This window comes from Podarcis pityusensis (assembly GCF_964106645.2).
Source record: "Podarcis pityusensis genome assembly, chromosome: 10".
Lineage (NCBI taxonomy): Eukaryota > Metazoa > Chordata > Lepidosauria > Squamata > Lacertidae > Podarcis > Podarcis pityusensis.
The window spans coordinates 20,128,430-20,153,050 of NC_138035.1; the positions used below are offsets into that span (position 1 = coordinate 20,128,430).

At 44.4% G+C, this 24,621-nt stretch overlaps 1 protein-coding gene across 1 annotated transcript in view; it reads left to right on the forward strand.

The window, feature by feature from the left end:
* The window catches only part of LOC308457604 (sodium- and chloride-dependent GABA transporter 1-like), a 56,763-nt gene extending 37,611 nt beyond the window's left edge, over nucleotides 1–19,152 (forward strand). Inside the window, exons 11-15 of the mRNA XM_080971622.1 lie at nucleotides 3,823–3,954; nucleotides 5,571–5,673; nucleotides 5,883–5,983; nucleotides 6,560–6,727; nucleotides 19,029–19,152. Of these exons, the coding sequence (XP_080827748.1) occupies nucleotides 3,823–3,954; nucleotides 5,571–5,673; nucleotides 5,883–5,983; nucleotides 6,560–6,727; nucleotides 19,029–19,133 (609 nt within the window). The 3' untranslated portion in view covers nucleotides 19,134–19,152. The remainder of the gene's footprint in view (nucleotides 1–3,822; nucleotides 3,955–5,570; nucleotides 5,674–5,882; nucleotides 5,984–6,559; nucleotides 6,728–19,028) is intronic.
* Nucleotides 19,153–24,621: the final 5,469 nt, after the last annotated feature.

Sequence of the window (24,621 nt, forward strand, 5' to 3'; positions counted from 1 at the left end):
AAAAAGCATTTAAAAAGAAGAAGAAGAAGAAAACACAATGTAAAGATTGTTTTTCTGTTTAAATTTATGTAAAATGAGAAAATAGAAGAATAAAATATGGGGGGGGGGGAATCATCCCCTTTGCATGGGTCAAGCTCCTTTGGCCCACAGGGGCTTCCTGTCAGAAGCCACAAGCTTCTGATCCCAAGGACCTGCCTCCCTTATCATGAATCTTTGATCGGCAACAGTCCACCTCTGTACTTCTGCTGCTAATTCCCAGGCCATCTCATCACGTTGCTGAACCCTTATATTTAGGATCTTTCCCCTAAATTTGCTTGCCTGAAATTCGAGCTCCAGTGCTTTGATGACAAATAAAATAAATAAGCAATGCAAAATCAGTGAGGCCTTCATAGTTGCTTATGTACCTGAAATGTAAGTGTATGATAACTCTCCATTCTTGCTCTGGACAGGAACTCATTTTTTTTCAATGACAGGCTAAGATTGAGTTCTCTAGAGATGAGGGCTGGAGGCATGAAATTGGTGCTTCCTTTGGAATCTACCACCTCAAGCTACTGCTTCACATAGCTTTGTGGTGAGATTATTCGCCCTGTATAAACTGTGAATCAATCAACCCTAGACACCAACTAGAAATATAAAATATAATAATGTAGCTGCATCTCAGAACCTATCTACACATGCAGCAGAACCATGTGATGCAACTTCTCCTGGGCTGTACAATTCACACTGCAGATGAGGCAGGGGGATAAACTCCTTCTGTCAAATGTTCTGCTGTGAGGAGTGGGGGAGTCCTTGTACATAGAAAATTACCTGTTTTAGCTAACTTGCAACTCTTCTCCTCCACATTCTAATTTTACAGGCACAGTTTGAACGATTAAATGGGGTAGGCTTTTGCGGTGTGTATAGTAGCAGCTATTATGGAATCCATGACAAATTGATTGGCTTTCAATTTTATATTGTATCCCAGCCTTTTAAGAGGAGTGTGTGTGTGTGTGTGTGTGTGTGTGTGTGTGTCCTTGCTTTCCCACAAACTCCATTTCTTTTCCATATATTGTGTTGGCTATTTATAATTTAATACTCCTAGGAGCTGCAGTTGTAGCTGAATTTGACCCAGTTCATAATTTAGAGACCTTTTAAAAATGACGCAAATGCTAACTGAACAGCTACTTTAATTCATTATATATATTTTTTATTCCACTAAATACCATTTTTCTTAAAGCATTTAATTTTACATGATTTTATCGAGTGCTGCTTGTTTCCCCAAGGTGCCTCTTGGATTCTTTTAAAGTGACAGCTCTCGCTAAGCTCTCAAACACTTCTAAAATTAATGACTTTTCGTGTTGCTTCTTAATCAGTTTGCACACAGAAGTGGCCCACAGGGTTGCGGCGTTCAAGAGTCCTTTTGAAGAGTGACATCTGAGAGCCGTCTGGAGTTGCCCCCTCTCAACCAGGCCCATTAGTATTACATATGTCATGACAAAGGCTTACCCCTGAAGCCTTTCGGGTTAAGAATTTGGGGGGGGGGGTTCCTCCGACAAACAGCTTGCCAATCAAACAACGGGTGGGGGCAAATGAAGCATTGTTGCAAAAATTATTTGTTCCTATAACAAGCATGGTAGCGAAATGAAATTAATGCCATCCTCTCTGTGGATTGCACATCTGTTGTTGGTAAAACAGATACACCATATGAGCAAATCCTCAGTTTAAATGGAGAGACCCTTCTCTGTGTCCTATGGAAGTTGAAGGCACAGTTGGTTGCAACAACCAACAGGGCCTTCTCAGTGTCTGCCCCAATACAGTGCCCTGTGAAGTATGGATGGTCTCTCCTCTGGTTGTCTTTCACCAGTTGAGAAATACATTTTTATTCTGTCATATTTTACCTGTGTGCTTTGCCTTTATTGGTTGATATCCAACTAAGGGTTCATTCAGACTTCTGTTTATTCCATGACTGAAAATCTGAGAGATTTTAGTTTTGTTCCATTGCATTCCCTGGGAAAATCTGCTATGTACTGCTGAATCAGAAGGAACTTTTTCTGCAGATTGATGTTGGTGTGTTTGATAAAAGGGGAAATGTAGGTAAAATAAAAGGAGAATTTCCTGGATGTCTAGGCTCAGTTTTGGGACAAGTACTCTTTGGTGTCAGAGCCCCAGCAGAGATTTAAAATTACAAAACATGCAACAAAGTAAGCATGGAAATATAGGTGGTTAGACCTTTAAAATATCCTAGTTTAAATTACTTCTTTTAACACAGAAAACCCCACACACATTTTGTAGGTTAAAAATGGTTTACTTACAAACTGTTCAAATGTCAGATTCATGTGCTTTTCCATACAGCAGCAAGAAAAGACAGGCAGTATAACTTAGATTCCAAAATGGTAAATTTTTTTACATTATTTGTATAGAAACACAAAAATGACTTGCTTAAGCCATACGGTCTAAGCTTGGAGCATCCATCTTAGATTTCCTTACTGGTAATGGTGGAACCGGAGAGAACAAAGTGTTTGGTAAGCCTTCCTCCCACGGTGAGGGGAAGTGACCTAGCTAAGCATGGCAGGACAGTTTACTCTGTGGTCTTAACCCCTCCATGCTTCAATTAGACTTAAGCATGTTGGCTATATGAGGCTAATTTATCTCACAGACATTTTGTTCCAATTCGGCAGTAAAAGTAGATTTTCCCAGAGAAAGTGGTGGGACAAAACTAAAACTTCTTGGGCCTGTGACTAGAAATCATGTGACAGTGTGGATGAACCCCAAGTTAGAGCAGACCTGCTGAACTCAATTAAGTTACTTAAGCCCATTGAGTTCAATGGGTCTGCTCTGTGCACGACTAACATTGGATATCACCACTGTCTTTTTTTAGTGTTGTGTATTTAAAAATTGAGGGACGCGAGTGGCGCTGTGGGTTAAACCACAGAGCCTAGGATTTGCCGATCAGGAGGTCGGCGGTTCGAATCCCCGCGACGGAGTGAGCGCCCGTTGCTTGGTCCCTGCTCCTGCCAACCTAGCAGTTTGAAAGCATGTCAAAGTGCAAGTAGATAAATAGGTACCGCTCCGGCAGGAAGGTAAACGACATTTCCGTGCGCTGCTCTGGTTTGCCAGAAGCGGCTTAGTCATGCTGGCCACATGACCCGGAAGCTGTACACCAGCTCCCTCGGCCAATAAAGTGAGATGAGCGCCGCAACCCCAGTCGACCACGACTGGACCTAATGGTCAGGGGCCCCTTTACCTTTACCTATTTAAAAATTATTGTAATTATAATATATTTTTTATATATTTTAAGACAATGTGATTTTAAAAATCTTATAGGCTTGCCCTGAGTGGCGCAAAGATGCTAGAAGTGTAGGGTAGAAATCTCCATATAAGTAAATAAAAATAAAATGCAGGTTTCCTAAGTTCTCCTCATTCAAATTATAGTTTGCTATTTTTTAAATTAAATTTGTATACCACCCTTCATTTGTAGATCTCACGGTGGTTCACAACATAAAAATACAAGATATAAACACAAAATAGGCAATAAAAACAAGAATAAAAATACCCCACCAAACAATAACCCCCTCCCTCTCTGCCCTGGGTGTGTAACAATGGTTTGCCTTAAACCAGGAAGCAAGGAAGGGAATTGCCATGAACATGTAATGGAAGGAGAAAGGAAGGGGAGCATACAAATTTGTGGCCCTTTGAACATTCTTTCTAATAGCATCAAACCATGGTTTGATGTTATGTCTGAACCAAGCTACTGTGTGGATTCAAAGGCCAATGTGAAAAGCTAAGGAGATACAGATTCAACAAGGAGGTTCCTGATGTATTCCTATTAATTTCTTCCTGCAGTTTTGCACAGTGGAAGGCTTCATCACAGCCCTGATGGATGAGTTTCCACATGTGCTGAGAGCTAGGAAGAAAATCTTTATTGCAGTGGTGTGTTTCATCTCTTACCTCATTGGATTCTCCAACATCACCCAGGTATTAAAAATGGTGCATACCCTTTTACTATTAGATGCTGATGATCTCTTAGTTTCAGTGCTTATTCAGGTGTGGATCCAGTATTCTAAGTCTTTTTTTTTTTATGACAGATCTGTTATTCAAGGCCCAAACAAAGTAGGGAGCTCTAAGTAGGCAGCTGTTATCCATTTCAAGTCAGGGTGATCCTTCTGTTCTGGAGCTTTTGCTTGAATAGCATCTGGTGGCTCCTGTTCTTTGACTCTTGGATGGGGACAGAGTGTGCTTTCATCATTGCTTCTACATAGGGTCCCACAGCACCAGGCAGACAGAGCACAGTGCTCTTTCTGGCAGGGAGAAGGAGATGAAGCTCCCTGCTGGTATCCTTTCTTTGGTAAATGGCAGGGTTAGGTTGGTCTCCCGCTTGCTTCAAAGTTACTCATGGGAGGCCTCCCAGTACAGTGCAGTGGAGAAAACAGAGAGGAAGAGAAAGTCAAAGGTCAGAAGGAGAAGAAGAAGAAGAAGAAGAAGAAGAAGAAGAAGAAGAAGAAGAAGAAGAAGAAGAGGAGGAGGAGGAGGAGGAGTTTGGATTTGATATCCCGCTTTATCACTATCCAAAGGAGTCTCAAAGCAGCTAACATTCTCCTTTCCCTTCCTCCCCCACAACAAACACTCTGTGAGGTGAGTGGGGCTGAGAGACTTCAGAGAAGTGTGACTAGCCCAAGGTCACTCAGCAGCTGCATGTGGAGGAGCGGAGACACAAACCCGGTTCACCAGATTACGAGTCTACCACTCTTAACCACACTGATTCTTGATTGGGACAACTGCAGTTACAGCAACATATAAAGCTACAATTGGAAAGGAGGGTTAAGGGGTTGAGCCAAAGACCCTGCAAAAAGAGTGGGTATCTAGCTCTCCATCCCAGTAAATACTGTAATCATGTAGAAAAAGCTGGAAAAGAGAAGTCCATAGCCGATGTCTGTAAAAGAGTAGACATGGGCCTTTTCTTCGGGCTAGTGGGCAGCCCTATAATCTCACTACCCTGGTCAAGCTACCATCCCAGAGGTCTTTGTGGAAATCCATGATGACTGGAATAAAACTGGAAGATACCAGAAATGTGTGGTTGCATTGCATGGGTTTCATTTTTTCCAGACAAAATGGCATGTCTAGGGAGAGCCCACATCAAGGATCAAGACCATGCCATAGAAGGAGTGAGGGATTCCACCCTTTCTTCCCCATAGCATGCTTCTGCGGGTGTAGGGCAGTATGCAAATTTTAGTAATAATAATAATAATAATAATAATAATAATAATAATAATAAATTAGAAGCTTGGGGATGGGTTTTCATTAAGATCATGGCAAGGGAGTCAATGTTGGGGGCATCCTTCTCACATGGTGACGTCCAAGCCCTAATTGCTCTCCTATTTTGCAATACAAGCCTAGTATTTCCATTTTTAAAGAAATGAAAGAAAAACATGCACAACTTCTGTCCTGCAATGTTGTTCTTAACTGTCAAACCTGCACATGAGACAGTATTGCGAAGCTCCAGGCAAAAACCTCCCTTCAAATGAAATTCTTATAATTTCATTTGCTTTGCTTGCTCTCTAAGTGCATTAAGGGCTCATATTGTGTCCCCACAGGGTGGCATCTATGTTTTCAAGCTGTTTGATTATTACTCAGCCAGTGGCATGTGCCTGCTCTTCCTTGTCTTCTTCGAGACCATCTCCATCTCTTGGTGTTATGGTAAGTAAGTTGGCCCCTCTTTGCAAACTCCATCAGGGTCAGAATTGGGTTTCCATGGCACTTTGTGCTGGGCCAGCTTGTTTGCCTGACTGTCTGTCTGCTCACGCAATTTCTGTACCACCAAAAGTGGCAACAATCACCTTAGGGATTCATCTGAATCCAAAGTACACCTCTCCTTCCATCCGCTTAACAGATATTTCTGATTTCAGGTGTGAATAGATTTTACGGTAACATTGAAGAGATGATTGGTTATAAGCCCTGTGCATGGTGGAAGATCTGCTGGGCCTTCTTCACTCCACTTGTCTGCTTGGTAAGATGGTCAAACCTAAGAATCTCATTTCCAGGTCTGTGGTCTCTTTTTAAAGGGCCAAACTAGACAAGATGGTAAGTGCCAGTGTCATTAGTCCTTCGTTTGTGTTTCCTTTTAAAACAACAACAGCTGCAGCAGTGATTGAACCGGCTAGGAACTATGGGGTGTGGGAAGGGGGCCTTAGCCTTTAGATAGAGCTAGTTGTTCCTTTGTCTACATCTGAAATGTGACTACTAATTTTCCTATCCTCTGTGAACTTGTTTAATGAACTGCACAAGTTACACTGAAAGGAGATTGGATGGGTGCTACTACACAACCACCCCTAGGGCGTGTTAAGAGAAGCTCCCTGGGCTGAGAGCAGTGGAGAAGTCATCTATGGAGAGTCTAGACCAGTTTTGCTACGTAGGTGCCCTTTAGACATTTTGGACTACCTCTGATGACAGTTGTAGTTCAAAACATCAGGAGGACAGCAGGTTGGCATGGTCTGGTCTAGAAGAAAGGTCAGCATCCTCAAACAAATCTGTTGCTTTCCGTGCCGTTGCTGAGCTGCAACATTTTCTTCTTCTCTTTGTTCAGGGCGTTTTCTTCTTCAGTGTGTTTGAAATGACTCCCCTAAGTCTAGGGAAATACGTTTATCCTGCTTGGGGCCAAGGGATTGGCTGGACCATGGCTTTGTCATCTATGGTCTTGATCCCAGGATATATGCTGTACTTCTTCTTCACTACAAAGGGAACAATCCAACAGGTAAGGGCAAATTGTATTGCCACTTTCCTTGGTGTTGAGTGGAGACTTCATTGGAGCAAAACAAACAAATAACGAGCCATTTCACCACAGCAGTGACTCAGGTGCAGAGACACGCCACCAGCAAACTCAGCATGATGTATTTGTTGTTGGACAGTATGGAAATGCTATCTGTCTATTTATGGGCTTTATGTGCTCCCTTTCTGTCAAACACATGCCTTTCAAGGAGGTTCAGCAAAAGAGCATAAACACATTTTCATAAAAAACCAAACAACCATTGCAAAATAAAAGCAAAAAGCAGGATAAAAGCATTTATTTATTCTTAAAAGCAGCAATTAAGAAATCCAGCAGAAACACTAAGCCCAAACCACAGAGCAAACCAGGGAAACAAGGACATCAAATCTGGAAGCGTAGTGTAATAAATAACAATGAAAGCAGCAGCCATGAACTTCCAGAAGCTCTGCTGAACAGGACAGACTTTGCCTGGCATCTAGAGCAAGAATGGGGGACCTGTGGCCATCAAGATGTTTTTAGAATCTGACTCCCATCATCCCTGACTTCTGCCCATGCTACCTGGGGCTCATGAAAGCCCAATGTCGTCTGGAGGGCCTCAGGTCCTCATTCCCAGCCTAAAGGATCATAATGAAAGTGTCAGGCAGATCTCTTTGGGGAGGGAGTTCCATAGTTGGAATACAACCCCAGAAAATGCCCTCTCACTGGTAGCTAGACACCTGACCTTTGCAGACAACTGCAACTGAACTCAACTTCAACGAGTTCAGTTGTGCAGCAGATTCATATTGGAACAAATTGACTTTTAGGTTTCTAGGGTTCTTTCTCAGCTTTCAAAGAGCTTCCCATTGATTGTGATATTACAGTGATAATAATGTCTCTGAAATATTTACAACCCTTTAGGCAGATCAATATTATTGTACACTTATTGCAGATACACGAAAGCTTATACCAAGAACTAACTTAGTTGGTCTTTAAGGTGCTACAGGAAGGAATTTTTTTATTTCGACTATGGCAGACCAACACGGCTACCCATCTGTTATTGCAGATACAGTGGTTGGTACGAAATAATAAGGTTATTGTGTGAGTTCACAGTGAGAGTGAGAATTGATCTTAAGATTTGTTGTTAGAACAACAACTTTCAGCCATTACCTTACACTAGCTTTTGCAGCCTAGAAAGTTCAGATAAACATGTGCTGATAATGTAGCATGGCTCTTTAGACTCAGACCTTCTCAGACACATTTTATCCTCATCATCTATCATCCCTCTTCATATCCTCAAAGCTATTCTTTAAGCTTCTTTCTGATTTTGGCAAAGACCTTCCGTTATCCAATAGAAAGCCCTTCCTTCTTGGAGGATTAAGTGGCTCAGGGGATTGTATGTGTTATGAATGTCTGACCTTTAGGCTACTGATTGCACTCTGTTGCAGGCTGATAGACATCATTTCTTAACCTTCATCAGGCTTGGCTCATATACTCTGAATGGCCCAGAACTCAACGAAAATTCATTTGTTGTTGGAGGAAATGATGCTCAGCCTATATATTTTGTACTTCCATGTTTGTACTGTGCACACATCGAATTTAGTAAATCAAAGACAGAATTCCTTATCCAGAGGATCTCAGATTTTGGAAGCTTTTTTCCTTTTCCTTTAAAAATCCTTGCCTCGGTGTTTAAAAGTGGCAGGACCAGGAAAGATGTCTGTTTGAGACCTTGGAAAACCACAACCTGCTAGCTACAGGAATGGAGGCAGATGGGCCAATAAATTAACTCAGTATGGCCAGGTATACACACATTTGGTTAAAGCATCCACATGAAACTGCTGAGCAGCAGCATCTGGAGTTTTGGAGTATGCTGTCAGCAATATGCTGATGACACACAGCTCTAATTCTTCTTCACATCTGCAGGTGAGGCAGTGGATGTGCTAGATCAATGTCTTCTCTCAGCAATGGACTAGAGGAGAGCCAGTAAACTGAAGCTCGACCCACATAAGAATGAGGCACTGTTAGTGAGTGGTTTCTTTGATTGCATAGGTGGGGTCAACCTCTTCTAGATGGGGTTGACCTCCACCTGAAGGGGAAGGTACATGGCTTGTGGGTAGTTCTCAATCCATTATTGTTGCTTGAGGCCCAAGTGGCCTCTGCAACACAGAGTGCAATCCATCAGCTTCAGTACCCCTATCTGGATAGGACAGCTTCTGTTGCCCACACTCAGATAACCTCTGTGTTGGGCTGTATCTGAAGACAGTTCAGATACTGCAACTGGACAAATTGTTGACCAAGACAAGGTAGTCTGAACATAGAACACCAATTCTGGCATGACTGTACTGGCTTCGCAATAGTTTCTGTTCGACAGTAGATCAGACTTTCATGAAAGGTGGTGGACTCCCCTTCCTTGGGGGTTTTTAAGCAGAGGTTGGGTGGCCATCTGTCATGGATGCTTTAGTTGAGATTTCTGCATTGCAGGAGGTTGGACTAGATGACCCTCGGGGCACCTTATAACTCTACAAGTCTATGATTCTGTGACTCAAGGTGCTGGTTTTAACCTATAAAGCCTTATGGGGCTCATGATTTCAATACCTCAAGGACAGCCTCTCCACACATGAACCAATGCAGACCCTGCATTCATCTCATATATATATATATATATATATATATATATATATATAGCTTGTAGGCTTCTGCAGATGCAGATTTATACAGATATATACAAATATTACTCTAAATATGTTCAGCAATTCAAGACGCAATATCGGATAAGTAACACGGACTAACAGATAGACAACTGCAGACTCCTGGAAACTGGCATACATTAATCACAGATATAGTCGGGGCACTGGGCCATTACCATAACAACCAGATTGACTGACCCTGCACCTGTGATTAGCTCATCCATGGGGTGATTTGTGCTTAAGAAGGAAATCAACCCCTTCTTACATCCAGTTACTCCAAGAGGGGTGGGGAACCTCAGGCCTTGGGGCCAAATGCAGCCCTTCAAGCCTGTCTATCTGGTCCTCAGGACTCTTCCCAGGCCACACCCACTCGGTGGGCCACACGCCTCATGAACCCTGCTATGTGCTGCCCTTGAGCATTTTTGCGTGGCTGGAATTTGTTCTTGAACTCTGATCATGCTTCTTGCTCATCTAGATGGAGTGGGGATGTAAAGAAAGGATGTAAGCATCTCTGACTTCTGTGTGGCTGCAATGTAGGCTGAATCTGCTGTTCTACCCACTTTTGCCTCTATCCCACCACCACCACTGCTTTGTGGCCCCCAGAATGTTGCCCTCAAGCTGAAAAAAATCCCCCAACCCTAGTTAAAAGTAATCTTCCCTCTCTTTTTTTTACATCACCATTTGTATTACGTTCCATTTCCATTACAAATCTGACTTTGAGAATATTTCAGGGAAATTCTAGGTTTAGGTCACCTTTACACATTTTAGGGTACAACGTCAGGCAATCCAAGGAAAAGAATGAAGACTTTATAACTGTTACATAGGCACGGTCCCGAAATTTAGACACCTTCATCTTGACTCCATCATCTACATCCTGCTGAGAGAATAATTTAATACAATTCTGCTTAACTTTGATTTACCTTTCACCAGCCAAGGGGAGAGACGAATTCCAAACACAATAGTGTCAAGATCCATATATTTCCTCAAATGCTGCATCTTGCATTCATATGTGAGGTGGTGGTTGTAGAGAGAGAGAGACTGTTGATACAAAACCAGATTCCAATCAGTGCTTTGTTTATGCCAAATTTAGCCAGGGGGTTATGTTACTTCTGGTTAATTTGGCTTAACTTGACGAACTGAACCATATTTCTCCTTCATACCTGCAGCAGGGGCTATTTTGATTGGGGTGCCAGAAAATGAACTAGGGACATTCAGCAGGCTAACTAGATATTCAGCTCCTGAGTTTTGCCCTCCCCACCCCAACACCTCCAAAACTCATAAAGAGATTAGTGATAGTAAAGCAGATGCAAGGTGGCCATTGTCTGACAGTGTCTCCAAACTGAAACCAAAATGTTCCACAAGTACATTTTGGTTAGGAAAGCAGTCAGGGTGTCATGAGCGAGCCAGCAGTAAATCACACAAAGTAGATGAAGTTAACTCTTCATTAGAAAAACATGGTCTGCACAGGAGGCCTGAGGAGGACAGCAACTCTTTTTCGGCTGGTCTTGCCCCTATGAGGCCATTTGTGAAGACTGAAGGTCTTCCCACAGCTGTCTATGGCCTCTCCTCTCCTGGGTCCTTCCCAAGCAATCTGAGATTGCGCCTGCATGTAGATTGTGTCGATTGGGCACAGAGGGCGAGGGCAAGGAAGTGGACGGTGGTTTCCAAGAGAGGAGGAGGGGGTTGGCTGAGGGCATATTGTTTTCCCCCAGAAAATCTCCCTAAAATCAGCCCTGGAAGTAGCTCTGGGGAATCCCAACTAGGGAACAGAAACGAGGTATGAGCCAAGCTGAAGAATACAGAGGAAAATGGAGGAAAGCAGTCAACTGTGAGAAAAATCCTTCCTAGCTGTAAATCTAATCGGAGACCCATTCAACCGAAAGGCAGCTGCTGCCCTCCAAAGAGAAAGCTTCCTTGGACTCTTTGCACCTGTCCTGTGGAGCTGAATAGTTACAGCAATGCAATACCTCCATTTATTGTGCCCAGACATTAGAAGAAATAGGGAGAAGATCGCTCTGTGCAGTTGAAAGAGGCTTTGATAGGAATTGCTCTTCTCTCTTTGTACAGTTCTCCCTATTCATTTTGCATAATTTGGTCCATATCAGAGCAAAAACACTATTACTGCAGGGCTGAGGCTAGTTGGTGAGGTCAGACTGATCTTATGTGAGGACAATAAATAAGTGTGTCTAGAAGAAAGATAGGCAAAGGGTTGGGGTTAATCAGGCTTGTGGCCTTTCCAGCAGACTGCCTGGATAATGAAATAAATCTGCTTGATCCTAACAAAGATAGGCTTGAATACAAATCCCCTGGAGAACAGATAGAGCATTATTTTTCAAACTAGCACCTCAAGTCAAAATTTCATGCTTTCACAAAGAGGGGAACTAGTTAGCTTCAAGGTTATTGGTACTTTAAAAATAGCTTTTTTAGGCTCAGGAGAAACAAAGCAAAAAAAAAGGCAGCTCCTTTCTCTTACAGTTTTCAGACAAGCAACTGCTTCTGGATCCATGTTCGCATAGTCTCCAACTGCTCTGAAAATGGTGGGACCATCATGAAAACCCTTAAGCCATCACAGCTTCTCCTTATGTCACGCAGAATCCTGAATTCTGCAAGCAGGGAAAGGGAGCGAGGAAGGGTGGGGCCAGGGGGGAGGGGGAGGAGGCAGCCTGGCCCTTCATGGTAGCACAGTGGGACCTGCAGCAAGGGGAGGAGGAGGAGGAAGAGGAGGAGCACCAGTTGCTGCTGCTGCTGCACTCCTCAGCTCTGCCAGCCAGTACCGCTCACACATCAGAGTATGGTGATGGTGGCGGCAGGAGGGGCCTAAGAGAGCCCAGCTTACGCAGGTGTAAAAGGGAGCTTATAGCTGCTGACCATGGAGACTACGTTGCTGGTGCCAAAGTGCCACCTTGTAAACATCTGGCACGGGTGCCTCCTCTGATGCCTTGCAGTTTTACCATATATCACCTAAGGCTCCTGCATATAACCAAGACAGTTGCTGGTACGGTATTGTTACATACTCCTCTTGGCAACAGCTGTTGGGGCATCTCAGCCAGACCCAGTCTTTGCCCATATTCTATTAGCAGTCCAAGTACAGTGGTACCTCGGGTTAAGAACTTAATTCGTTCCGGAGGTCTGTTCTTAATCTGAAACTGTTCTTAACCTGAGGTACCACTTTAGCTAATGGGGCCTCCCGCTGCCGCGGCGCGATTTCTGTTCTCATCCTGAAGCAAAGTTCTTCACCCGAGGTACTATTTCTGGGTTAGCGGAGTCTGTAACTTGAAGCGTCTGTAACTTGAAGTGTCTGTAACCCAAGGTACCACTGTATATAGAGGGGTTTGGCGGGGAGGGACAGACACTGATGTAGAATAGAGTGTCCCTATTTTAATCAGAGGAAAGTTGGAGAGGATGTGCTCATTTATTGCATGACTCTCACAGTTGTGTTCAGGATGAAATATAGAGCTGAGCCTGATCATAAACAATCCTTCCCTATCAAAGTCAATTTCACAAGGTAGGGACGGGCTAAGCTGTCAAGTTCAGTTTCTCCTGCATTTTTCATTTTTCTGACCTTAAATTCAGTTTGCCCCAATTGGTGGTTCGTTTGTTTTTAAATCTGCATTTTTGTGTGCATTTCTCTCAATATGTACATTTTTGTATGCAGTTTTGTCCAATTTTTGCAAGTGGCTTTCCCCTAATGCTATGCAATTTTGGTATGCTACTTTTCACTAATTTGTGCATTTCTGTGCACACTTTTTGGCTGAAGGGCTGCATCACAAGTTGGAGAGGACGGCACATTTTGAAGGCTTGCTGTGTTTCCATTATAGCCTCAGGAGGTGCAAATTAGTTAAAATGCAAACCAAACAAATTTCCCCCCTATCCCTGCTGCAAGTTCATGTGTTGCTGCTTGCTGTCCTGCTGCAAGCGGTAGTAGAGGTGAGTCACTCTCACTCTAACTCAGTGTTTCCCAAACTTGGGTCTCCAGCTGCTTTTGGACTACAATCCCCATCATCCCTTACCACTGCTCTTGCTAGCTAGGGGTGATGGGAGTTGTAGTCCAAAAACATCTGGAGATCCAAGTTTGGGAAACACTGCTCTAACTCATGTCAGGTTGGTTTGCGGTGGGGAGTCCATCTACTTTTCCAAGTTAATGGAAATAGGTTGGCTTATTTTCCAAGTGTTAGGGCCCCTCCATCTTGGTGTGCTTTTACTAGTGTCTTCTGCAATATGTTCTTGACACAATAATAGTGCGTTAATGGTGGGTTTATTCTGCTTGAGTTTTGTTCTGCGATGTTTCCCCAATGCTACCACAGGATTGCTGTGCAGAGGTGCTATAGTGATGCAAAAGTGGGGCCAAAATTATTGGATTTCAGCTGAAGATTACAGGATATGCAGTGGCTGTAAATGAAGCAGTGTGACAGCCACACACCCCCCCCCCCAATATCTGCATGTGCAAACAGTGTAGAAAGCAGGGGTCCCATATGACACCCCCTCCCAGATTGCATCATCAGCACAAATCCCAATGAATGTATAGTACAAAGGACAGCTGGAGGATCCTCTAGTCCAGGCACAGGCAAACTCGGCCCTCCAGCTGTTTTGGGACTACAGTTACCATCATCCCTGACCACTGGTCCTGTTAGCTAGGGATGATGGGAGTTGTAGTCCCAAAACAGCTGGAGGGCCGAGTTTGCCTATGCCTGCTCTAGTCCTTGGGAAAACTACATCTCCAAAGGACAAGCAGTATTTTTCTTTGGCCACAAGATGAAGGAGAGAGAAATTTCCCTCTTCTCTTCCTGTGGCCAGAGTGCCAGTCCCATTTCTGCCACAGCTTGGTCAGTGTTCTTTGATGGGAACAGGGTTGTGTTGTGTTTGTGAAGGACAGGGTAAGCCAGGAATTATTGATCACTGCATACTTCCAAATCCAGGCCAAGCAAGCTTCACTTCTTTAGTTAGAAGAACATCTGCACAACTATGGGACGCGTTATTGATCTCATGCTGCGTTCAAAGTCGGGATCCAGATAACAAATGAACTGACTCCTAGGAGGAAAACAAGAGGAAAAATTCCTTGGCTTATTGTGTGCAATGCAGAAACTATATTTTGCAACAAGGTTAAAACCATGAAATCCAAAGTTAAGCCCAAATTAGCACCCTCAATTAATTGGTGATAAAAAGCAGATGAGGAGTAAATTGAGGGAGGTTTTCATGGTTGTGCTTAGAATATAATTTCTGTTGAAGGGCAAAGGAATGGCAGAGGCCAAAAATAAAATAAAAGTTGACAAGTACAAAGTGTGTCCTGGGCAAATTTTAAACAATATGACTGCAGAGGCACAAGCAATCAGGGCCGGCCCACAACATTTTGCTGCCTGAAGCAAAAGGTAGAATGCCCTCCCTCTCCAATTCTGGCACAATTCTTAGCACTCTTAACATGACTGCCTCTTCCATTGCAGCTGAGGGCAGCAAACTACCTTAGGGGGACACAGGGGAGGCCAATATCTTGGCATTGCTGCTGCCCCCCAGCACCCGCCACCTGAGTCAGCTGCCTCACTCTGCCTAATGGTAGGGCCAGGCCTACAAGTGACTTAAAAGCCAAAAATTAATATCATGCGTCATATTCAGGGATGCGCATGAGATGAAATGCAGGGGAAATCGTGGGGGCAAAAGAGTAGGCTATTCCTTGTGATGGGAAAGGTATTGTATGGAATTATTCCAAATCCTTATTTGATGTCCTCTTCCTGCATCATTCATTCATTAAAGGAGTCGCTTCCAGTGAAATATCTCAAGAGTTATTTAACAGTAAAAAATATCAACAATGATAATTTAAAACCCATTACAGATGCAGACTGGAATACACACACACACACACACACACACACACACACACACACCTCTCTTAAAAGGCCAGTTGAAAAATGATTTTTTTAAAGGTTCATATCTGTTAGGGTTCCAAGGGGTTGCTCGAGAGCAAGCAGGCAAATACCTCCCTGCTCGGCTGTGAAGCCTTGCTTTTGATGCCAAAATAAACTTTATCTGTCCAGAGATTTGGAGAGCCAGTGTGGTGTAGTGGTTAAGAGTGGTAGTCTCGTAATCTGGGGAACCAGGTTTGTGTCTCCGCTCCTCCACATGCAGCTGCTGGGTGACCTTGGGCTAGTTACACTTCTCTGAAGTCTCTCAGCCCCACTCACCTCACAGAGTGTTTATTGTGGGGGAGGAAGGGAAAGGAGAATGTTAGCCGCTTTGAGACTCCTGAAGGGGAGTGAATGGCGGGATATCAAATCCAAACTCTTCTTCTTCTTCTTCTTCTTCTTCTTCTTCTTCTTCTTCTTCTTCAGAGCGCCACTCTCCCGTGGCTGGCTCATTCACTGGCAGAATCCGTGAGTGGGCAGTCTTTAAACCTTCCCCAGCAAAGTAGTTTCTTGACGCTCAGTCTGGGCCTCCCCTCTCGGCGCGAAACCTTACTGCGCAAGGAGGGTGTGGGTAACGGGGGACCTCTCTCCTCCCCGCTTTGCCCAGGCAAGGTGTCCTGGCACCGCCTCGCCTCCTCTGAGCCATGCATCTCCTCTCCACTAGAGGTGTGGCTTCCTTCCTCCGCTTATGAAGTGCTGCTTCCCACGATCTTTGGGGGCTCTCTGTCATCCATCTGGCTTTTCCCCTCTCCACCCTGAGCCGATGGCAGTTCCCTGACAATATCTATGCATTTTGCTCAAGTAAAACACTTTGTGAAGTGTGGGATCCTTCTTTCCCCTGTGCACTCTGACCCTCCTACACAGCACGGCGGGATGCTATTTTTACAGGAAGGCAGCCTACAATCAATGCCCGCTTTCCTCCCTCCGTTCTCCGCTGGATTCTCCATCGTGGCAGCAAACAGCAGGTGGCAGCAGGGAGATTTGCGTGCGATGTTGTGGCCTCTTGTCTGCAATGATCCTGGATTAGTTTGTAACGGAGCTGAGGCTTGGAGGGAAATTAGATGTTGGTGCAGAATAAAGTGGTTCTGACAGACAGGAAAGATTATAGGCCATTTCAGTCCTACTGAGCATAAATGTAAAGAGGTATACACACACACACACACACACACACACACCCCCCAATGGTAGAAACGCTAGGCTAAATGCTTTCTAGACCTCATCCCGGAAAAGGCATTTCAGCTGCCTTCTGATTTGGAAACCGAGGGCTTTTTCCTCTCTCCTGAAGGCACCACATCCCTGCCTTGTTCAATAACATCTCTGCATAACAGTGCTGAGACAGTGGGGGCAAGTTCTTCCAATCCGTGGTGTGAGAAAGATCACAGCTGCCTGCCCCATCGACTGGGCAAACCTTCACCTACTGTATAGGATGGCTGGGCTTCCATGCATGAAATTTAATTCATTAAGTTGGAGGGATCTACACCCTCCTCTTCCAGTGCAGACACAGTGTTCAAACAACGACGAGTCATCCATCAAAGGGAAAGCAGCACAGGAAACCATTAAAAGCAAAGGCAGGCACATAAAAATAATTTAACTGGTCATTGCACCAAAATTCCGCTGGTCTGGCATGTCAAATGCCTGCTGGGGGGGGGGGGGAACCTGCCTTATTTAGGTGGTGGAAAAGGGTCCAGCAGACCTTCTGAGTTTGGGAGTCTCAAATCCAGGCATGGCAAGCAAGAAGGTCATGATCCATCCAGTTAGGACATCCCTGCAAACCATAGTTTGTAGCAGGAAAGCTGTGTTTTAAGGACTTGCTATTTTATCCGGATTGTTTTGGTTGGAATTGATGGTACTATACTCTGCCCTGAGATCAGCCTGATGAATGCTGTTAGAAATAGATGGATGGATGGATGGATGGATGGATGAAGACAATCCTTTAGATATCCTAGGTCTGAAACCTCCATAGCTATAAAGGTGATAATCAGCATCTTGAGTTGTGCTCCAGGAAAAAAACCTGAGGCTGATGGAACAAAGGTGTTATGTACCCCGAAGGACAACCTACCCTGTCAAACCCCTGGTGCCATATTCTGAACCAGCAGAAGTTTACAGAGAATCTTTAAAGGCAGCCCCCATGTACATTGCAGTAATCTGGTCTGGATGTAACTAAGGAATGCTTCACCATGGGCAAGTCTGATCTTCCTCAAAATGAGTGCAGCTGGTACTTCCTCAAAATGAGTGCAGCTGACTGCACAAGTTGGACTTCATGTTATTACCTTTGCACATGTAGGCCTTTCACAAATGTTGCACCTGAAATATGGAGATCCTGTGAGCCCACACACAGGAACACTCAATGGGTGTGCCCATAACTCTACTTCTCCTGCCGCGTGTGGGCTGTAGACTGGGGTGGCCAACACGATGCCCTCAATATGTTGCTGGACTACAACTCCCATCATCCCTAGCCGGCATGGGCTATAGTCAGGGATTATGGGTGCAGCATTTGGAGGGCACCACTTTGGCTACACATGCTCTGTATCCCCGCCTTGTGTTCTGCCTCATCTTCTGTGCTGCATCCCAATTATGTGACTTGCTTCTGCATCAGATCGAAGGTTCAACCTCTATGTTCTGTCACTGGCTTCATAGAATCATAGAATCATAGAATAGAATCATAGAGTTGGAAGAGACCACAAGGGCCATCGAGTCCAACCCTCTGCCAAGCAGGAAACACCATCAGAGCACTCCTGACATATGGTTGTCAAGCCTCTGCTTAAAGACCTCCAAAGAAGGAGACTCCACCACACTCCTTGGCAGCAAATTCCACTGTCGAACAGCTCTTACTGTCAGGAAGTTTTAGGTGGAATCTTCTTTCTTGTAGTTTGGATCCATTGCTCCGTGTCTGCTTCTCTGGAGCAGCAGAAAACAACCTTTCTCCCTCCTCTATGTGACATCCTTTTATATATTTGAACATGGCTATCATATCACCCCTTAACCTCCTCTTCTCCAGGCTAAACATGCCCAGCTCCCTTAGCCGTTCCTCATAAGGCATCGTTTCAACCTAAGTTGGTTAAAGTAGGGCCTCAGCCCAATGGGCACTTCCAAAATTTTCACCTTTATTGATATTGGAGTGTCTGTGTTGCTTTATTTTTCAACTTCCTAATATGCACTAAAGTTGAGTTTTGATATTGACCACCATCTATTAACCAGATAGAGCATGGTGTAGGCAAATTGGTCTCCCCCCCCCCCCATATGCTGTGGGTTATAATTGTCTCCAGTCGGCATGGACAAAACATCTGAAGAGTACCATGTTTCCTACTCTATCTCAAGAGTCTATAGCTTAGTAACATGGCACCCCATGCAAGGTCAACATTTTATGCCCCCTCCAGCCCAAAGTCAGGTAAGTGAGGACCAGGCTTTGGGAAGGAGGCGTGAGGCTCTGTTAGGGTCCAAAACCCTTCTTCCCAAAGCTGGACAAGCACTAACCAGACTTTGGGAAGGAGGCAGGAAGGCATTTGCTTGGCCCCTGCACCCTGTGCCAGCAAACCATTCGCTCTACCCTAAATCCGCCTCTGACTGTAACAAGCTATGGAATTTGTTGCATGACCCAAGAGCACCGTAGTAGAATTAGTCTCGTTCAGGATGTGCAACACAAGGGAAGATGTGTCCATTTCTGTCCCTTGTTCTTGCTAAGGTTGTTTGTATCGTCTTTGTTTTGGTAATCTTCGCCTATCCTTTGGCCAGCGCTTCCAACTGATGACCCAGCCGACACAAGACACAGACGTTCAGCACAATGGACTGCGACCAAATACTTCATTAAGTGGAAGTGTCTCTGAAGCTCCAGTGTAGGTGGAGAGGAAAACCTTACTGTGGCACTTTTATATATTTTTACCCCACTTTTTTTTCATCGTGGAACCCAAGGCACCATTCACATCTCTGCCATTGGTTTCAATCAGCAAAGAAAGAAAGAAAGAAAGAAAGAAAGAAAGAAAGAAAGAAAGAAAGAAAGAGCCATATTGGAAAAGCCGTTTTCTGCATCCTTTGAGTGATTTCATATCCCACATCCTCAAGGACAATGTGCAGGCATCACTTTGCCCCTTGGAGATTCCCTTCCTTATGTGACCTCCTGAGAGAAATCACCTTCCTCTTCTCCACAGCTTTAATGTTGGCTCTCAAGGGACCCTGTTTGTGATGTTCTTAAAAGCTTTCTTCCTTAAATGCTCCCCCAATTATTCTCCACTGGTCAACAATATGATCTTCCTTTCTGCGCTTCATGTTCTGACTCAGTCTCTCCATGCTTCAGGATTTGTTTGATGTTTCACCTCATGGCCCCAACCACTGCTTCCCATCTCTATCCATTTTCCTTGGGTGCTCCTTATGTGTGGAATGCTCAACCCAACATGTGATACAGACTCCCTCTGTGTATTTTTAAAATTAAACAACTTGCCGTCTTTCTCTTCCAGGGCTTTTCCCACTTAAGTTTTCCCTTCTAACTTTTCTATTCCTTCCCTGTGGCCTTCTGTGTATGAATTCAGCCTGCAGAATGCCTGCAAGCACCGGGTCTGTTAACTTTCACTTTGCTTCGCGCAGTGCCAAGGTTCTTAGGCACTTAAGGAACCGTGAGTGTGGATTGTTATTGCCACCATATAAAAACTGCCGATTTGCGACTACGGATTAAGCTCCCAGCTGTTTAGCATGAAGCACCTTTAACTTTGGCAGGTGGTGCTAAATTGGTATGAACTGCTCCTACCGCGCAGCTGAATGGAATGCACAGTGGTGCAGAGGATATGATTTGCCAGGCTAGAGAGGTTAAGGGTCACCAACCTCTTTGAGCTAGTGGGCACATTTTGGATTTTGAGAAAGTGTCATGGGTTCCAGGCAACAAAACGTCTGCTGTGGGAGGGTGGCATAACACAAAGTGACTACTACATCCTGAAGAGCAGGAAAAGAGCCAAAAAAACAAATTTGCGTGGGCACACCTCCACCCCAGCAATGCGGAGAAAGCAATCTTCATCAATCACTACCACACTCTTTCACAGAAAGTTCTTTGCACCTCTTCTCTGTTCAGAACGGGAGAGGAAGATGTCCAGCTTTCACATCCAGTGAAACGTGGGCATGTTCAAGGTAGGAGAGTCTGAGCCAGTGCAAACAGAAACTAAACAGGAACAGCAAACAGTCTCTGTGTTATGGATTTTTGAGGAGATTTCACTGAGAACTGGTGGGCACACTTGGTGCCATGTTGGTGACCCCTAAACTATCGCTTTGAGCTGAAGTGCCGTAGGAGATATAAACCTTTATAACAGGTTAATCTGTGGACCTCCAAATGTTGTCAGACTACAGTTCCCCTCATCCCTGACCACTGGCCATTCTTGCTCGGTTTGATGGGAATAGAGTCTAACCACATCTGGAGGGCTGCAGGGTGTCCATTCCTGCTTTATACCTGGGCTGCCTGCACCCACTAAACCCATGATGATTCCAGGCTTGTAACAAGCCACTTGCCTGCTCTCTTATTGTGGTACAAATTGCAGCCCAGCAGAAGAGCCTTCATATACAGTAAGTCTGCAAATTGCACACACTTAACTTGTGCGCATTCAGCTTCAAATGTTTGGCATATATATATATGTGTGTGTGTGTGATATATGTGATATATATATGATATATAGATATAGATGATATAGATATAGATACAGATATAGATGAAAGGGTGTGGGCTTCTGGGGGAAAAGACTCTGGCAATTCCACCCACCGTTTCACCCACTGTGTCTTGAGTAGACGCAATCTTGTCTTTAGACACAATCCCTGGAATGTAACCCCCAGGTAAGTTGAGGGCTTCCTGTATTAGGAAAGAGCTTCTCCTTCTTCTCCCAACCTCTCAGTGTGACACCAATGACTTGCATAGGTATATGTGGGCAAGCAGTCCAGTAAAAGCTTTGTAGGCTTTAAACCTTTAAAAAATATTACTGCATATTAATTCCATCCTTCTTCCAAGGAGCTGAGGGCAGAATACACGTTCCATCTCCTCCCCATTTTATTCTCACCATTTCTCTGTGGAGCAGGCTGGGTCAGGGGTGGGCAAACTTTTTCAGTCCAAATGTCTCATTTCCTTCCAGGAGCCACTTGTCAGTTGTGGGTTGGCCCAGAGGCAAAAGGGAGGGGTGCCATTTTGAAATTTGCCCCAGAGGCCAAAATGCCTCCTGTAGGCACTCAGGGAGAGCGTGGAACAGGTCTGGTGAGGGGTGGGGCCTGGTGAGAGTGTTGAAAGCCAGAGAGTGAGGGTCCTGGGCGGCACACATGGGTTACTCACCATGGCCAAAGCCCAAGGTCACCCAGTAGCTTCATGGATGAGTGAGGGTTGAAACCCTCATCCATCAAAATCCAACACTCTGAAGTAGAATGCTGCACTGGCTCCATTTTGCAGGCATATTTTCAAGGTTGGATTAATCCATTCATTATTGTTCAAAAGTTTAGAATGTTGAATTATTCATAAAAAGCAATAATTGCAAAGCTTCTCTGCTCTGTCCTTAAGTGCCATTATTCACAATCTGTTCCTCGAAGAACATCCTTTCTTGTATCCCCTTACTGCCAGTTAAGCTGATCCTCAAATACCTTTGTTTTAAAAACATATTTCCCCCCATGATGTAAAGTTAGGAGCAGGGCCTTTCCAACAGTAGCCCCAAAGCAATTTGCCAGTGTCCATCTCTCATGCACTTTAGGCAAGAAGGTCAAAGAGAGTCTGCTTAGTTTGCAAAGCATTTGGGCAACAGGGACATGTTGATATTGAAAACCAACTTTCAAAGGATTGGTTTTATTGATTGGTTTTCTTTTCTCCAGTGTTTCTACTGAGTCATTTAAACTGTTTTAGCTTTTGTGGTTGGTTTTGCATTTTTAATTACTGTAAGTTGCCTAGAGCATGGGGAGATGTGTGCAATAAAACAGAATATTGTTCCCAGCATGGTGGGAGAGGCTTTATGTGTTGCTGGCGAAGCCATTATCTACTCTGGTACAGAAAAGATGGAGATGAGACTGAACTCTTGTCTTCTGTAATTTGAGCATCGTTCCGGACTCTCCTGTGCAGAGTTGGAGGCTGAAGGGGAAACTGAAGAAGTGGAGGAAAATAAATGGAAGCCTGGAACAGTCACATCTCTCTAGAAACACACAGTGAGGCATAGAATGTGGTCCCCCCCCCACACTTCTACTCCACAAACTCTGGACTTAAGTGATGAGGAAATGACCACCAGCTTCCTCCAAACAAGCCTCTCTGAACTCACAGGTTCAGCCAACTTATGACATTTGAAAACTTCTGTCTGTCATGAATCTCCTGCCCTTCAGCTCCATAGGGATACTCCAGGTTCTAGCATTAATGAGAGAGGGAGAGAAACTCCTATCCACTTTCTTCACACAATGCATAATTTTTACAAACCTCTGTCACCTCACATTATGCACCTTTTTTTCTGAACTCAGAAACCCCTATTGCCCCCACTGCTCTGCGGCCAAAGTTGAGAAAAGCAGCCCATAAAAGCACGTTCCTATTACCTGGGATAGCTGTGAATCTCCTTTGATGTTTGTGCTCAGAATGAAGAAACCTTAGTTCACTATCATCCATGCGGAATGTATAATAATATAACTCCAAGGGTGCTGACAAGCAGGAGTTTCTATGTATAAAAGCCTCTGAATAAAAATATCTGATATTGTCTAGTGTTATTCTCCCCTTTCCTCTTTGCTTCTGCCGTTTATTTATATCATCACAGAGCTTTTTACATCAGCATTGCGTGATCATGTCCTGTAAAGATATAATTCAATGTTCCTTGAAATACAGAAGAGAAGGTGCTTGCCAAATGCCTTGCGCTGAGGTAAAGGCTGTACAAATGACGTCCAGGCAGGGATGGAGGAACCATTTGTCTGCTTTGCATAACCTCCACTTCCTGAACCACCAAGTCAACCAAAATGCAGCCATTCTTTGAAAACTGCATTTCTCTGAATTTTGCGACACTGCTCTCCAAATGAAAAATGCATATTTTAGGGGGAAGTACACCCAAAAATAGACATTAGTGAAATTAATGTGCAAAGATGCATTTATTAGGCAAAGTTGCATATTAAAGTGCATATATCAGCAGAGAAGCATGTTAAAAGCACATACTAAGCACATAAGGAGAGCCCTGCTGGTTCAAACCGAAATCCCACCTATCTAGTACAGTATCTTGTTTCCCAGAGTTGCCATATCCTGTGGGTTTGGGACAGTTATTTACTGCCTGCCTAATCCCAAGGAGCAGTGGGAGTCAGGAGAACTTCAGTAATTTTGTTTATTTATGAGCAACAGAACGACTCAGCGTGGCATCAGGCAAGACCAACGTTCCAAGGATTTCCCAGCTATAGAGAGAATCACACCAAGAGTGGGGAGGGGTGTTTCAATAATAGATCAGGTGCCTCCAAGACAGGCCACACACACTGGAATAGTGACCGACCAGAAGGCTATGGGTAATGCAGAAACTGAACGCTGGAGTTAACTTGCAAATCTGTTGGGAAAAGTCAGACATGGCATACACACCACCAAATATTTAAAGCACATGGCTTCCCCCAAAGGATTCTGGGTACTGTAGTTTGTTAAAGATGCTTGGAATTGGCACTCTGCAAAGGGTAAACTACATATCCCAGGATTCTTTGGGGGAAGGCGTGTGCCTTAGATGTATGGTGTGTATGCATCCCTAAGTGGGCACAACTAACTAGTATGCCCTTGCAGATGTGCTCACCACCTCTTAATCCAAGGGGTGAGGGTGTGATCTGCATCTCTTCATGCCAATGTAGCCCTGAGTCCACACTCAAGCGTCGCCATAGCCATGGCCTTCCTGGCTCAACCACCATTGTTTGAAACCCTCGCTTGATCGTTCGTCTCACGGAAATCTGTTCGCTGACAACTGCAGCAAAAAAAGAAAAGGAAAAAGGACAACATGCCAGGCAGCCTGCGATTTGTAGCCAGGGAAGACATGTGCAAGGAACAACGAGGCAGAGCCAAGAGCCCTTATTAAAGAGCGCACTCAGAGATAAAAACCCAAAGCCATCTGTTGCCGTGCTGCATTCAGTAGAGCTGGCACCGTAATTGCTAGCAGAGGGAAACAGGGAAGAGATTCCAGATAAACACAGGAGGGCTTTTGCACTTAGTATAAGCTTATTATTACAGGCTCAGGAGGGGAATGTGAACAGTGGCAGGGTGGAACGATCCCCAGAGAGCAGATTCTGTCCTTGGCTCTCCTCTCCTCTCCAACCTTTCCCCCCACATATCTATGAAGCTGGTGGCATTTCCACATGGCCTGAATAAATAGACCAGCCGTGATGGGAAGGA